The sequence below is a fragment of the Barbus barbus genome, assembly GCF_936440315.1.
Source record: "Barbus barbus genome assembly, chromosome: 15".
Taxonomy (NCBI): domain Eukaryota; kingdom Metazoa; phylum Chordata; class Actinopteri; order Cypriniformes; family Cyprinidae; genus Barbus; species Barbus barbus.
The window spans coordinates 21,244,868-21,257,899 of record NC_136743.1 but is presented as its reverse complement, the minus strand read 5'-3'; the positions used below and the strand labels follow the sequence as shown (position 1 = coordinate 21,257,899).

General features: G+C 35.6%; 1 protein-coding gene across 1 annotated transcript in view; it reads left to right on the top strand.

Annotated features, from left to right (window-relative positions):
• The first annotated feature begins 7,810 nt into the window (after window positions 1-7,810).
• Window positions 7,811-13,032, top strand: part of LOC306881364 (rho guanine nucleotide exchange factor 4-like) — an 80,211-nt gene continuing 74,989 nt past the window's right edge. Inside the window, exons 1-2 of the mRNA XM_079435433.1 lie at window positions 7,811-8,308; window positions 10,328-10,357. Coding sequence (XP_079291559.1) covers window positions 8,129-8,308; window positions 10,328-10,357 — 210 coding nt within the window. The 5' untranslated portion in view covers window positions 7,811-8,128. The remainder of the gene's footprint in view (window positions 8,309-10,327; window positions 10,358-13,032) is intronic.

Below are 13,032 nucleotides of genomic sequence, written 5' to 3'. Positions count from 1 at the left end.
TTGAAACGGCTAATAATAAAATGTGACATTCTGTAGTTTTGTCTCATATTCATCTTTTAATCATATTTGCAAATGTATTGACTCCACAGCGAACAGAGCAATTTTGTCTACTGTTCCAATACTTATGGAGGGCACTGTATATGTTTACATTATGTACTATTTGCCTGTATTGTAGCTTTCCAAATCACTGTAATCTTATTGCAAGAAAAATAGAGCTAAGAAAAGTTTCATTATTAATGACCGTAGGGGTGCTTGAGGGGTGCTTACCTGTGCTAGTGAGGCCTCAGAGGAAACATGTCACTTACTCCTTCATCCTGCTGTCAAATTCTCACATGCCTTGCAGGTATACTCACAGCAAGAACTTTCTCCTTTATTTCACTCACAAACAATGGCAAGAGGTGAACAAATTGGTATGCTGTACTGTAACAGGCTGTCAGTTGCAGGAGGAGTGCATTATGCTGTAATTGGAAAGGTTCAACAGCACAATACTTAATATATTCTAATGTCTTCTTTAAAGCATTTTCAAAGTAGTTTATGTTTACACTGCCAGTCATTATAGTGCAGAAGCACATTTTGCAAATCAGGGCCTTTAAAACCTCTTCTTTAATTACATCGTAAGGGAGTCAGTGGCCACTGTTTTGTGCTTGTGTCAGGGGGAAGTGTTTGTCTCAGCGTTTCAAGGCTTTCTGGGAATGATTCTGCTGTAGCTGGGTCAGCAGAGGTGCTCAACGACTCTGATCTATAGGCTGTTTGGTGTGTGCGTCACTGAGTGTTGATGGACTGAATGTGTAATTAGGATTTCAGGGGGAGGGAGGGTTTTAGTCTTTTGGTCTATTATTAGTACTCTCATGCAAACTATTCCACAAAAAAGATCTGAAATGGCTACACACTGTCTACTGAAATACATTATATGGATACATTGAAATCTACAATAAGCATTGTCTCTGGATTTGTTCTTTTATCAATGACTTACTTGGCAGCTTTAGAATTATAGTTCTCCAGGCGAGAGTGTTTGGAGTAAATTAATGAGCACTAAGGATAGCAGAGCTGCTTTTGATAGGGCTTCAAGGTCAGATATCCTCCCTACATATCTGTCATGTTATATATTTGAGCAGATATCTTGAAACCACAGCAACAGCACTTAGATGGGAAAGCTCTCAGTGTATCGGCAGTGTACCAGCATAAAAGTGGAAATGATGTTAGTGTCGTAAGCTTCTGATTTAGGATTTGATGCTGCAGGTAATTCTTTCATGTAATTGTTTTATATTCCTTAGGTGTATGGTGTTGTGTTTTGATGATGATTTTCTTATTTTTATTTTGTTAGATCCTTTTTGGTGATTAGGACTTTTTGTCTAAAAAGAAAACATTTGACCTGTGGTAATTAATAATTTAAAATGATAACGGTGGAACTGAAAGTAAATGGAATTTGAGGAGAATAGCTTGTTAATAATTTAATAAGGCTGGCCGGCCCTGTTGACAAAGAATTTGATTCAATTTTTTTTTCTCCTTTGTGTAAACTTTTAATAGCCATTTTACAGTGTTAGATAATGAGGAATTTTGGAAAATTGTAAAGAACCAAATCAACCTCATGAATTTGAGAGATATAGACTTTTAACTAGATTACTTCGCCTGTGTACCAAAAAAAGCTGAACGTAGATACTGAACTCATTTTTAGTTCTGTCACTCTAATCAGACTAAAGTGGATTTTTATCCACCTTCAGTCTGTGCCTGTTCTTAACAGAGCTGCTTTAGAAGATAAATAAGCAATTAAATCCAGGACAACATCAAGAGACTGAGAGAAAGGACTTTCTCTTTATTTTAGTAGCTTCTTATTGCAAAATCAGTGTACAATACAACGTGAAGTGTGTTTTTCCTGCGCAGGAAATGTATTTGAATGTGGCCTGAGGTATGTTGCTTGGCTTGTTTTGGATGGTTATATCATGGTCACAGTGTTGGACATGAGCAGTAAATGGTCTATTGACATGCTTTTATTTCCTGCTCAGCTCTCAGTGGATCTTCACACAACAGACAGCTGTTTGGATGCACATCTGGAAAATATGAAAGTGTGTATTCAGTCTAAGCCACTAGTGACTTGCAGCATTGTGGGGGACACAGTTCAGCCAAATATGTTTTATTATGTAGTGATAGATGTTGACATGTTTGTTTTTAATTAAATTGAGAGGTTTACAGATAAAACCCAGTTATTTTTTATACCATAAAGGTACAGTTTGGCCACTATGTGGCAGTATAGACATGAGTGCTGAAAGCCCAGTGTGACATTGAACAGAATGTTTAAACCACCTGCATTTCTTCACCAGAATCAAACTAAGCCTGTCTGTATTTCCTCATACATTATCCTTCATCAGAGCAGGACATTTTCTATGCATGCTTGTCTCATCTGATGCTGCTCTCCAGCAGTTCGGCTTGCAGCCAGAGGGGAAGGGGTTCATGTTGGCTTTGACTGGTCTATAATCCATCAGTGTGCTCCTGGGAGTGTCCTTAGCAACCCGGGAGCCACTACAGAGCAGATGTATAGAGCTGGCTGACTGCTGCCCATTGAGAGAGGTGATGCTGAACAGGACTCTGTTCTGTTTTCTGGCTTAGGGAATAAGCCTCATGCTGTTAGTTTGGTTTCATGACTCTACGGACAATTTAGTCCAATGACGTGGAACACAATGGGGACTGTGTCAATATGGAGGGATGGAATTAGCTATTTGTGCAGGACACTAAGATGGAAAGGGAGTAGACTGCACTTCTGGAACGCTAAACCCTTGTTGAGTTGTTTGATGCTTAAAGGAAACAAACATTTGCCTTAAAGTAGAGTAATTTATCTGGTGCAGCTGCTTCAAATAATTGGCAATTACAATGACAGGGGTGAAATGTACTCACTTTAGATGCTAAAAGAGTTTGTGAATAATTATAGGATGACAGTATGAGTGAATGTCACAAGATCTGTTAAAACATCATATTTTGCATAAACAAAAATTCAAGAAATTGTTAGACCATTATTATTATTATTTCGAGATATTGAAGCACATTAAGCAACAAAATTCTTGTTGTTGACTGTCCAACCAATAAATAATTAAAAATAAATACATAAATCTAATTCTCATTATTAGAATATGAAAATAATTATATATTATTTAAATTGAAAGTACAATTCTAAATGAACAGGTACATCATAGTATTTGTTGTTGTTTAATTTATGCTCATTAAAAAAGTTTTTTTTTAAAGACAGGTATATCGTATTATATATCAGATTAATGGGAATGCTTTTATTTTTTTTTTAAGAAATAATGTCAAAATACATAACATTTTAGTCTATAAATTTATAATTTCTTATTTTATATTCTTACTAATATAATTTGTATTTTAAGTCTTATTCTTTCTTTTTTTTGTGAGGGAAATATGACATTGTTTGGTAAGATTCAACCTTAGAGCTACATGCACATTGAAACATTGATTTGTTTTCTAATGTCTCCTGTATAGATTCTGACTTTGTGGATCCTGACTGTCTTAAACTCGTTTCTTCCGTCCAGTACCTCAGCCCTCTGGTCAGCTGACCGCTCTACCAGCTGTCAAAGTCTCTACCTTTCGTCCGCAAGAAATCTGAAATGTTTGCTCATTTTACTGTCAACTCAGCAACACTGTCAGTCTGGAGCAACAACAGGTCTGTTGATCTGTTTGTTTGAAAAGTGTCATTTGTCTGAAACATGTCGTATCAGTGTTTTTCTCTCTCCATAGTGTTTCTTCAATCATTGCTATTTTTTTTATTGCAAGTTTATTGCTGGAGTTTTCAAACCAAGGATCAATGACAGTACATACAGTACTTGTGCAATAAATACAATAACACTTTATTAATGTCCAAGGGACACATTTTAAACTGTTGTCTTAATAGAGAAAAGTTATGAAATTTGACATTGTGGGAAGTTATACTTTAGCTTGTTTTTGTATATCGAAACAATCTGATAAGCTATTTGAACAGCTCTATTCTGGAGTTTGGAAGAGAAACAGCCAATTTCTTGAAAGGATTGGGACAGCTGGAGACATAGCAATGGAATCAACTTTGCATTTCCATTTGTCCAATTAAAGTTCAAAACAGAGACGGATAATTGTGTATCAGTGAATAAATGAGGTAAAGTAGCCCTTTGAAAGAACGCCTCTGATCTGGCTGATGTGACCAGAATTGATGAGAACCCCCCAAAAAGGGTCCTTTCATACATATAGTAGGCCTCTTCACAAAGCAGGCAGGTGGCACTTTACTTGTCGTCTTTGTCCATTTTGGAATGTAATTCTGCCAATTCTGTCCCTTTTTCAGTTGGTAAATACTTCAACTCAACCTAGACTGCAATAGTCCCGCTAGGGTTGTTATTGAACAGAATTCCCATAAATACAACCCCTGGAATGACTATTAATCTATATATGTCTTCACATCTATCTTTGAGCAGACATTTATCAACTTAAAAATAGACGTCTGTACATCTATATTTTGGTGGACAATTAAAATTGAACTTTACTTCGAGCCATTTATATAATGGTTATGGATGTATATGAATTAGGGGTGGCAATATACCGGTAGACACGGTTTACCAGTAGAAATTTGTCAACCCGTAGAGATTTTGGACTGTTGTTTCTATCATGGTTACACGCTCATGTGACATTGCTGTGATACTTGGTCACAAAGCTGTCAGAGAGGCACACTTGAAGACGGTGTTCATAGAGCGAGTATTAAATTAAGTTATTTGTGCCATTTTATAGGTCTTGAATGTTTAAATACACACTTATATGTATCAAAATGCCATCTTTGCAAGTATCCTCATAAACACAGTAATTTAGGTTTACGTGAAAGCAAACAGCTGAGAAAGAAAGCACATGTGTAACAGTATATTGGATCCGGGCAGCTCTTAAAGTGACAGCAGTCTAATATTCCTGCTGCCTGTCATTCATTTTAATCAAACAATAGAAGAGAGGAAATCTCTCACTGCTCTTAACTAAATCGCTTTTGAAACTTTCATAAAAATAAATATACATTTAATTTACATAGTGAAGTATATGCAGGGGTTTAATTCATTTGATTATACAATGTAGCATTTCTTATTTATTCATTTTTCTGTAGTTTTTTTGTCCTACTTCTTGTAATTAGTCTCTTATTTAATCACTGTTTACTTGTCTTCATTGAGCTTGATTTTTTTATTTTTTTTATTTAGGCAAGTATTAGTTTTTTTGTTTTATTGACATTGGTGACAATAATTAATGACATTTCTATGGCATAAAAAAAATTTATATCCTAAAGACCTTATGAAAGCAAAAATAATTATATTGTGATATTGTTACCGTGCAATAAAAATACTCATATCGTGATATAAGATTTCGGTCATATCACCCACCCCTAATATGAATAAACCAAAATTCGAAGATAAAGTCAGATGCCAAAGAAATGGTACCTTTAGAAGTGACCTATATGTGCACGCAATCCTTGCTCTAAACAAATGCGAGCCAAAGGGTCATTTCGAAGGAGACCTTTCTGCTATAACCTTATAGCAGCTATTAGTAAAGTATTATATTTCAGGGCCTCAACCTGTTTTCCATTGGATCAGCATCAGCCATAACAACATCTGGTACAGAGCTGGTGTCAGTAATGAATGCAATGATAATCCTCAATAAAAGCACTCTAGTTTGGCATTGACAATTAAAAATGTAAGCACTGAACAGAAGCTTTTCAGATAGCTTACTTTTTCTCATATTATTTGATATACTTAAAATTGGGGAAGTTGTTTTATCTGTGCTGTATTTCTTGTACAAATGTAATTATATACTTCTCAGGATAAGCTGTGTCAAAATCCAAGAATTAGATAACAGATAATAGCATGTAAGACTCGAACCACTGACAATATCCTAAAAATATGAATGACTATATTGCAAAATGAATGTGTTGCATGAATTTGTTGGCTTTATAAACTATGTAAAGTGCTGATTTGGTTGAAATGGAGTAGTAAGAAGGTTATTTAGTCACCTCTTTGTGCCATTATATTCTTTTCAAGACAGGGCAGCTGACAATTATCGTAGTTTTGTGCAATGTTTATATTGATGTGCTTGCCATTGTCACTGAGTATTAATAAAAACCTATTTATGAATCCATGTGCATTTAAATTACAGCTTTTTGTATTTGTGGTGTACTAATGGTTGATTTCACACTCAGATGTGAGCTGTTTCAAAACCAAGCAGATGAGCTGAGGTGTCAGCACTGTACGTGTTGACTATAGCTCAGACGTTGCTTAATAGACAGAACAATAGCAAAGCAAACAACTGAGTGACTGAACAGAGCCCTGTATCAAGCCTGGCACCGGCTGTGCTTTAAGACAAAATCATGTCAACAAGTCTGTGATTGAATGTGGGTGTAAAAACGACTGTCTTCACAGAGCCATTGATGTAATGCTTTTTCGCTAAATGGATTACAATAATGTCAATATAATACAATAAAGAACTTAACGTTTTATGGCCAGGGTTTTCTACCAGGGGTCTGTGAAGATACAGCAGGGGTCAGTACGACATGGAAGATAAAGAATAGTTCACCCAAAAATTTAAATTTGCTGAAAATTGAGTTTGTTTCTTCATAGGAACAGATTGGGTGAGATTTGGCATTACATTACCAATGGATCCTCTGCAGTGAATGGGTGCCGTCAGAAAGAAAGTTCAAACAGCTGATGAAAACATCACAATAATCCGTAAGTAATCCACACGATTCCAGTTCATCAATTAACATCTTATGAAGAGAATAAAGTCTTTGTAGCAAGCAAAACCATCATTAAGATGTTTTTAACATCAAACTGTTCTCGCTAAAACGAGTCCTCTATTTATAATATTGCTTTCTCCAGTGAAAAAGTCATCTCATCTGAATCAGGAGAGAAATATGCACAGATCAAGGGCTGTTTACAAGCAAAAACAGTCCTAAACAAATATTTTGGTGTATTTTGATGAAGGGGTGGATATTTTCACTGGAGGAAGCATGGACTGGTCTGGTATTTTGGCCAGGTCTAATGTTAAAACTCCTTAATGATGAACTTATTTATTATGAACACGCAGCTTTGCGCTTCAAAAAACATGAACTGATCAAGTAGTTGTGTGGATTACTTGCGGATTATCGTGATGTTTTTATCAGCTGTTTGGAGTCCAATTCTCTGCAGAGGTTCCATTAGTGAGTAATGTAATGCTAAAAATCTACAAAACTGTTTGTATGAAGAAAATCATATCAACATGTTGTACACCCTGAGAGTAGCCTACATTTTCAGAAAATGTTCATATTCATGTGAACTATTCCTTTAAGACAATGATTTTGATCTTATTAAATAATGTAATAATAATAATTATATATATATATCTTTTTTATAATCTGTTATAATGGTGGTCCCTGTCTCGATGAGGGTCCTTGGGTATGTAAAGCTGATACTGCATTTCTTGACATTAATAAATGATCTATTATTAAAAGAAAAATCTTAAAATATGCATCTGACCTCATATAATTGACATCTGTATCAACACTTAAGTTGTTTACAGTGCAAATGAACGTACACAGATGATTTCATTGATTTTAATGTAAGTGTTCAAGTTTGTCGCGTCGCGTCGCGCTGCTCGCGTAAACAAACTCTTTGATTGGTTCACTGGGCTTTGACGTCAGAATTCCATCCATAACTCGAGAGCTCGCAGTGTTCACAAATTCGCTGCTTAGTGGGCGCGTTCAGGTTTGTCGCGTCGCGTCGCTCGTTTGTTGTCGACGGAGGAGGAGGTGTTGGATGTGAAACTCCCCCCCCCCCCCCCGACTGTCACCGACAAACAACGTGGGACGCTGGAATTTGTTATACCACAACACAGAGACTTTTGCACTGCTTTTTATACACCGCCGCGTCACAAGTAAATCTCGCGGAGCTGGAAAATATGTGTAAACTATTGACAGCGATAAAATAAACTACACTATCACCCGCGGTTGAGTAGCCTACTCACAAATGTCATGCACTGCCTTTGCCTTCTGTGACATTCAGCGGACTTTATAACAACCAACATGACGCAGACAGGTACAGTTAGAACGCTTTGCCTGTTGTAAAGGACTTTTAAACTTGTTGAAGTCGTAAACATGGAAGAGGCAGGCGCTGGGAACGGTACTGGGACGCAGGGCAGTGAACTGGAGCGTTCTGGAGACGGAGGACTGGATGAGGTGCAGATGCATCTCGCCTGCTTACCCGAGCGGTACATGAGAGCGAAGTTCTCCCTATCCGCCTACATATTTTGTTGGACAGTAGTAAAGTTGTGTCAGGTAAGGCATGTTGCATTTGAAAGTACAAAGTGAAATAATGAACCTCAAAATATATACAATTTACTCCGTATATCTGTATTGTTTTCCAATACAACTTTCCGAACATTCTTAAATCAAGATACATTTACTTGTAAAGGAAAATAGCATGAAGTGACTTCATGCTTTAAAGCAAGGTTTTTTTTGAAAATCAAGTTTATTTTTTTTAGACCATTAGCAGGTTTGTTTGTTTATTTATTTATTCATTTATTTTTGTAATAAGTATACAGCTTAAACATTTTTCAAGTCATTAAGTCGTTTTGCTTTTAAGTAAAATGTATCTTGGTAGTTCACTTAAATAGCTGTGTAGAATGACAAATTAATTTTTAAACGTACGAATGTTAAAAGTAGAAATCAAATCATATGTGGGCATAAAAAATGTAGGTATAATTATTATATAAGACATGGTTTTTCAGTCTTTACAGATATCTATGCATTTCAATTAAGACTATGTTAATCTAATTTATGATGTACTGAGCCCCCCCTGGAAGTTTGCCGAGACCCCCTGGTGAGACCCAGGCCCTGGTTGAGAACGACTGATGTAGAGTACAGTCTTGTTCATAACAGATGATGAAGGTTTGCTTCACAGTAGATTCCCTCCCAGTCAGAAAGTTTAAATTGCTTTGAGTAGAGTCAGACCCTCCATCTGCTTTAACCCAGGGGGTCTGTTAAGCACATCAGTATTTAACTAGCCAACCCTTCCCCTCAATCTCACCCTTTTTATACCCCAATCATATTATGGTATGATGCAGTTGAAAGGTGTGAAATCATCTTCACACTGGCCATTGTAAGTCCATTAAATGGTTGTTGTGGGTCTGTGAAAAGTAAGGATTATCTCCCAAAAATTGTAAGGGGCAAATGTAATTGTACTGATTACTGTCCTTGATCAACTGCTCTGATCTCCCTCAGCCTGTTTATATAACTAAAAACGAGCAATTTCCAATTAAGTAACACTCGCTTTTCAGTTCAATAAGACCCATTTCTTGTATTGTCTCCATATTTGCCTGTTAAAATGCAGCCTAATCCTTGAACCTGTTCCAACAGTGAAGTGTTTCTCGGGGCACTGAAACGTCTGACTGCGTCCATGCGCTATCCCTCTAACAGCCTTTGAAATGCTGCCATTTGAACCTTTCCATGAATAAAGCAGCTGTAAATCACAATAACTTCTCAAGCTTTATGACCTATTAGGGGTTTATCTGGGGTTTAGCATCTTTTATTCTAAGCAAGGCGTAGCTAGAACCATCTGCACGCCCAAACATCAGCAACAAAGTGGTTTCTTGGACAATTCAGGGAATAAAAGACTGGAGTTTGTATTATTAGTATTTTTTTGGTAGGCAATATCATTTCAAAGACCTTCAGTGATCCTATTCAAATGTGGCTTCCTAATGTATTAATGGTGTAAAATGGATCAAATCTGACAACTTAATCTGGTTTAATAAAAGATGATATAAATAGTGTACCTTGTAATGAAACCAAGCCGGCTGTCTTAGGTTGGAGGTCACAGCACAACCTTGAACTGGTTTTAATTGTTTTGATTGGTTAAAGAATGAACACTGACATTAAACCTCAGCAGGAGTTTTTTTTACATGGTAGTGAACCATATGGATGGCTAGTAGATCAAACAAAGGCATGTATTTATTAAGACATTTATGACCGAACAAAATTTGCACAAGAAACAGTAGCTTTTATTACTTTTAACTATAGTAGACTTTAACACTAAGAGACCTGTTTAACCTCAAAAGAAGTTGTAATTTTAAAGGTGTAGGCTATGCGCTAAGAAAATCTTGTTTACCTCACCCTACTAAAATGCTAAATATCTTCCGATTATTCCAGTAATACTGTACCAGTTCCCTGTGGTTTGCATTAACGTCAACAGTTTGTCGTAAGGCTAATGCCTGCATTGCTTCTGTTTTGTACAGAATTGTTGGTAGTTTAATTTGTGACACCTTGAAACAGTCTTGTTTCCTTTTTGTTTGTCTCCAGAGACTAAGACCGCCACCAGTTCTTCCCCAGGTAAGCTCAGTCTTCCTTTTGAGTTTGATGAACCTGATTGTACTCTTCAAATCTCATACCAACACATAATTCACACTTTTACCATAATTCTCATTCAGTTCATTTAGATTATTTAACCACTGATGGAGTGAGAGCTTATTATCTAATACTCTTAGATCTGTTTAATGCAACCCTTTCAGCCAAAGGGTTTGATGTAATCATCATTGAGGAGCAAGCGTGCACCATCAGGACATACTGTACTTCTCCTCACATGCTGCCAAAAGCTTATCCGCCTTCACTCCTGTAGAGGCTGTGCCTTAACTTGTCGGATGTTGCTAAGAAGTTGTGCAATGCATTGAAGTCTAGTGTCTGCAGATGGTTGGTGCACTTTCCTGACACCATGAACGTTGCTCTGATCAGGTATGAACAGGACAGAAAATGATGTTGGTGTTAGGCAGTGTTGCCTCTTATTCAATAGAAAGATTAGTCCTGATAGTTTACCACTCCTCCCTACAGCAGTAGTTGTTGATTCCTGTCGTGCAATTTGTTCACTTCCTTTCTTGTTTTATTGAAATGTTACCTAATATGATTGCATAATATTTTTCACTCAGTAGGAGTTATATATTAATAGGAGGTTCATACAGTCATTGTGAATGTTTGTATGCTGGTGCTTGTTAAGTTTTGCATTGACAAGATTTTATAGGCACTAATAATCATTTTAAGTCTGAACTATGATTATGTTGAGGTCAGGGGTCAGGTTAAACCATCCAGCAGAAGTGTTATTATGATTGACATTTAAATGTTCATTTCTTTTCTGAAGTTATGCAAGGAAAAATAAGACAGAACTTGATGCGTATAATCATTCTAGCCATTCAAATAGCTTTGGGTGAGTTCAAACTGGATTACAGGCATCTTGCATCATATTAATAGCATAAGGAAACCTTGTTTAGAGTCATGTGAAAAATTATTAAGACCCTTAATCCTCTCCAGAGTTATTTTTTAAAAGAAACTCTGTTGCTAGTCAGTAGTAAGTATTTAGTCCTCACATTTTGATATTAGATGTCAGATTTTTTTTAATGGAACAGTATATTGAACTTTAAGACAAAATGAAAAAAAAGTTTGCATATGTGTTTTTTGTTGAGTACTGTATTTGATACGTCAGGTCATATAGCTCATAATAATTTTTATTGTTTTATTAAATTTTTAGAATTATATTAAAATACCTTTTACTTGCTAATTAGGTATAAACTACTGTATCAATCAGAGTCTACAGCAACATTTTGATCACGTTGGTAATTTAGATGCATTATAAATTTATAAATCAAATATGATGCATTAGGCTTATAGGGTTAAGTATGTTGGGATAAGCATATATATCATTGCATAACTGACAGGTGTGAATTTGACCCATTTATCCTGGCAGATTTGCTGTTCTTCTGGTTGGTTTAGTAGAGAAGGATTAGCCACACTTCTTGGTGCTGTGTTGTGTTAGATTTGTGCAGCACATATTGATATGCTTTTTGTGTCAGTTAACCATAAAATCTTTCATTGTGAGCTCTGTTATAGTTTATGGTTCTCTTGATTTCCAAAGTCTATTTCACTTATTTGAGTGATGGCATCTATTGTGCCACGCTCTTTTAAAGGCCAGTGTTATGCAGAGCTCTTGATATGGTTGACTGCTGCACTTTTACTATATTCTGCACTAATGCACTTTGTATATCTCACAAAAAGGTCTTAGTCTCACTGTGCTTCTCTCACAGATCTACTTATTCACACGCAGAGTGTGAGGCACAACCGTTCAGTCATTGTCTGGGTGATTTATGTAGCTTTCTGTTGTTGATAATTGGGCCAATAGTGCCTTTTGGAACATCCAGACTTGCTTTGGCTGTACCTCAGAATTTTCTTTGGAATGAGGTTTCAATTCATTTCTTTGGAATGAGATATACAAAAACACCAATAAAGCAGTGAAGATAAGCACTTCTACAAGATCACTGAAAAACTACCGTTCACAAGTTTGAGATTGGTACGATTGTTTAATGTTTATGAAAGAAGTCTCTTATGCTCACCAAGGCTGCATTTATTTGAACAAAAATGCAGTAAAACAGTAATATTGTAAAATATTATTACACTTGTCTATTTAATATATTTTAAAATATTTATTTTATTATATTGGCTAAGCTGAATTTTCATCATCCATTCATTATTATTATTATTATTATTATCAGTAATCATAACAATATATAATTAGGATTCTTTGATGAATATAAAAAACTAGATTTATTTGTTTATAAATTAATTAATTTACAAATAATATATATTAGTGCATATACAAATAAAAATATCACAAGAAATAAATGAGTAATTTAGTAAAATATGATAATTAATTTCTAATTATACTATTATATGTAGTTTTGTATAATTACACATGTCTTTTTTTAAATGCTTACTTAAATAATAAAACATATTATACTATATAGAACAAATTAGGCAACTTTAAAGTGAAGGTAAAAGCAGTTGCCTTTCATGAAAGGGATTTTGCAGAAGATGAAATACTGGTAGAATTTCATGCTTTTCCAGCTCAGCTCTAATCTGCCTCTTCATGTCTCAGCTTGTACCTATTTTACAGTAATAAAGTCAGCTGTGTCACTTGAATAATCTTCTGAGCGTTTAGCCTTATTAGAAATTTCCTTTAAAAT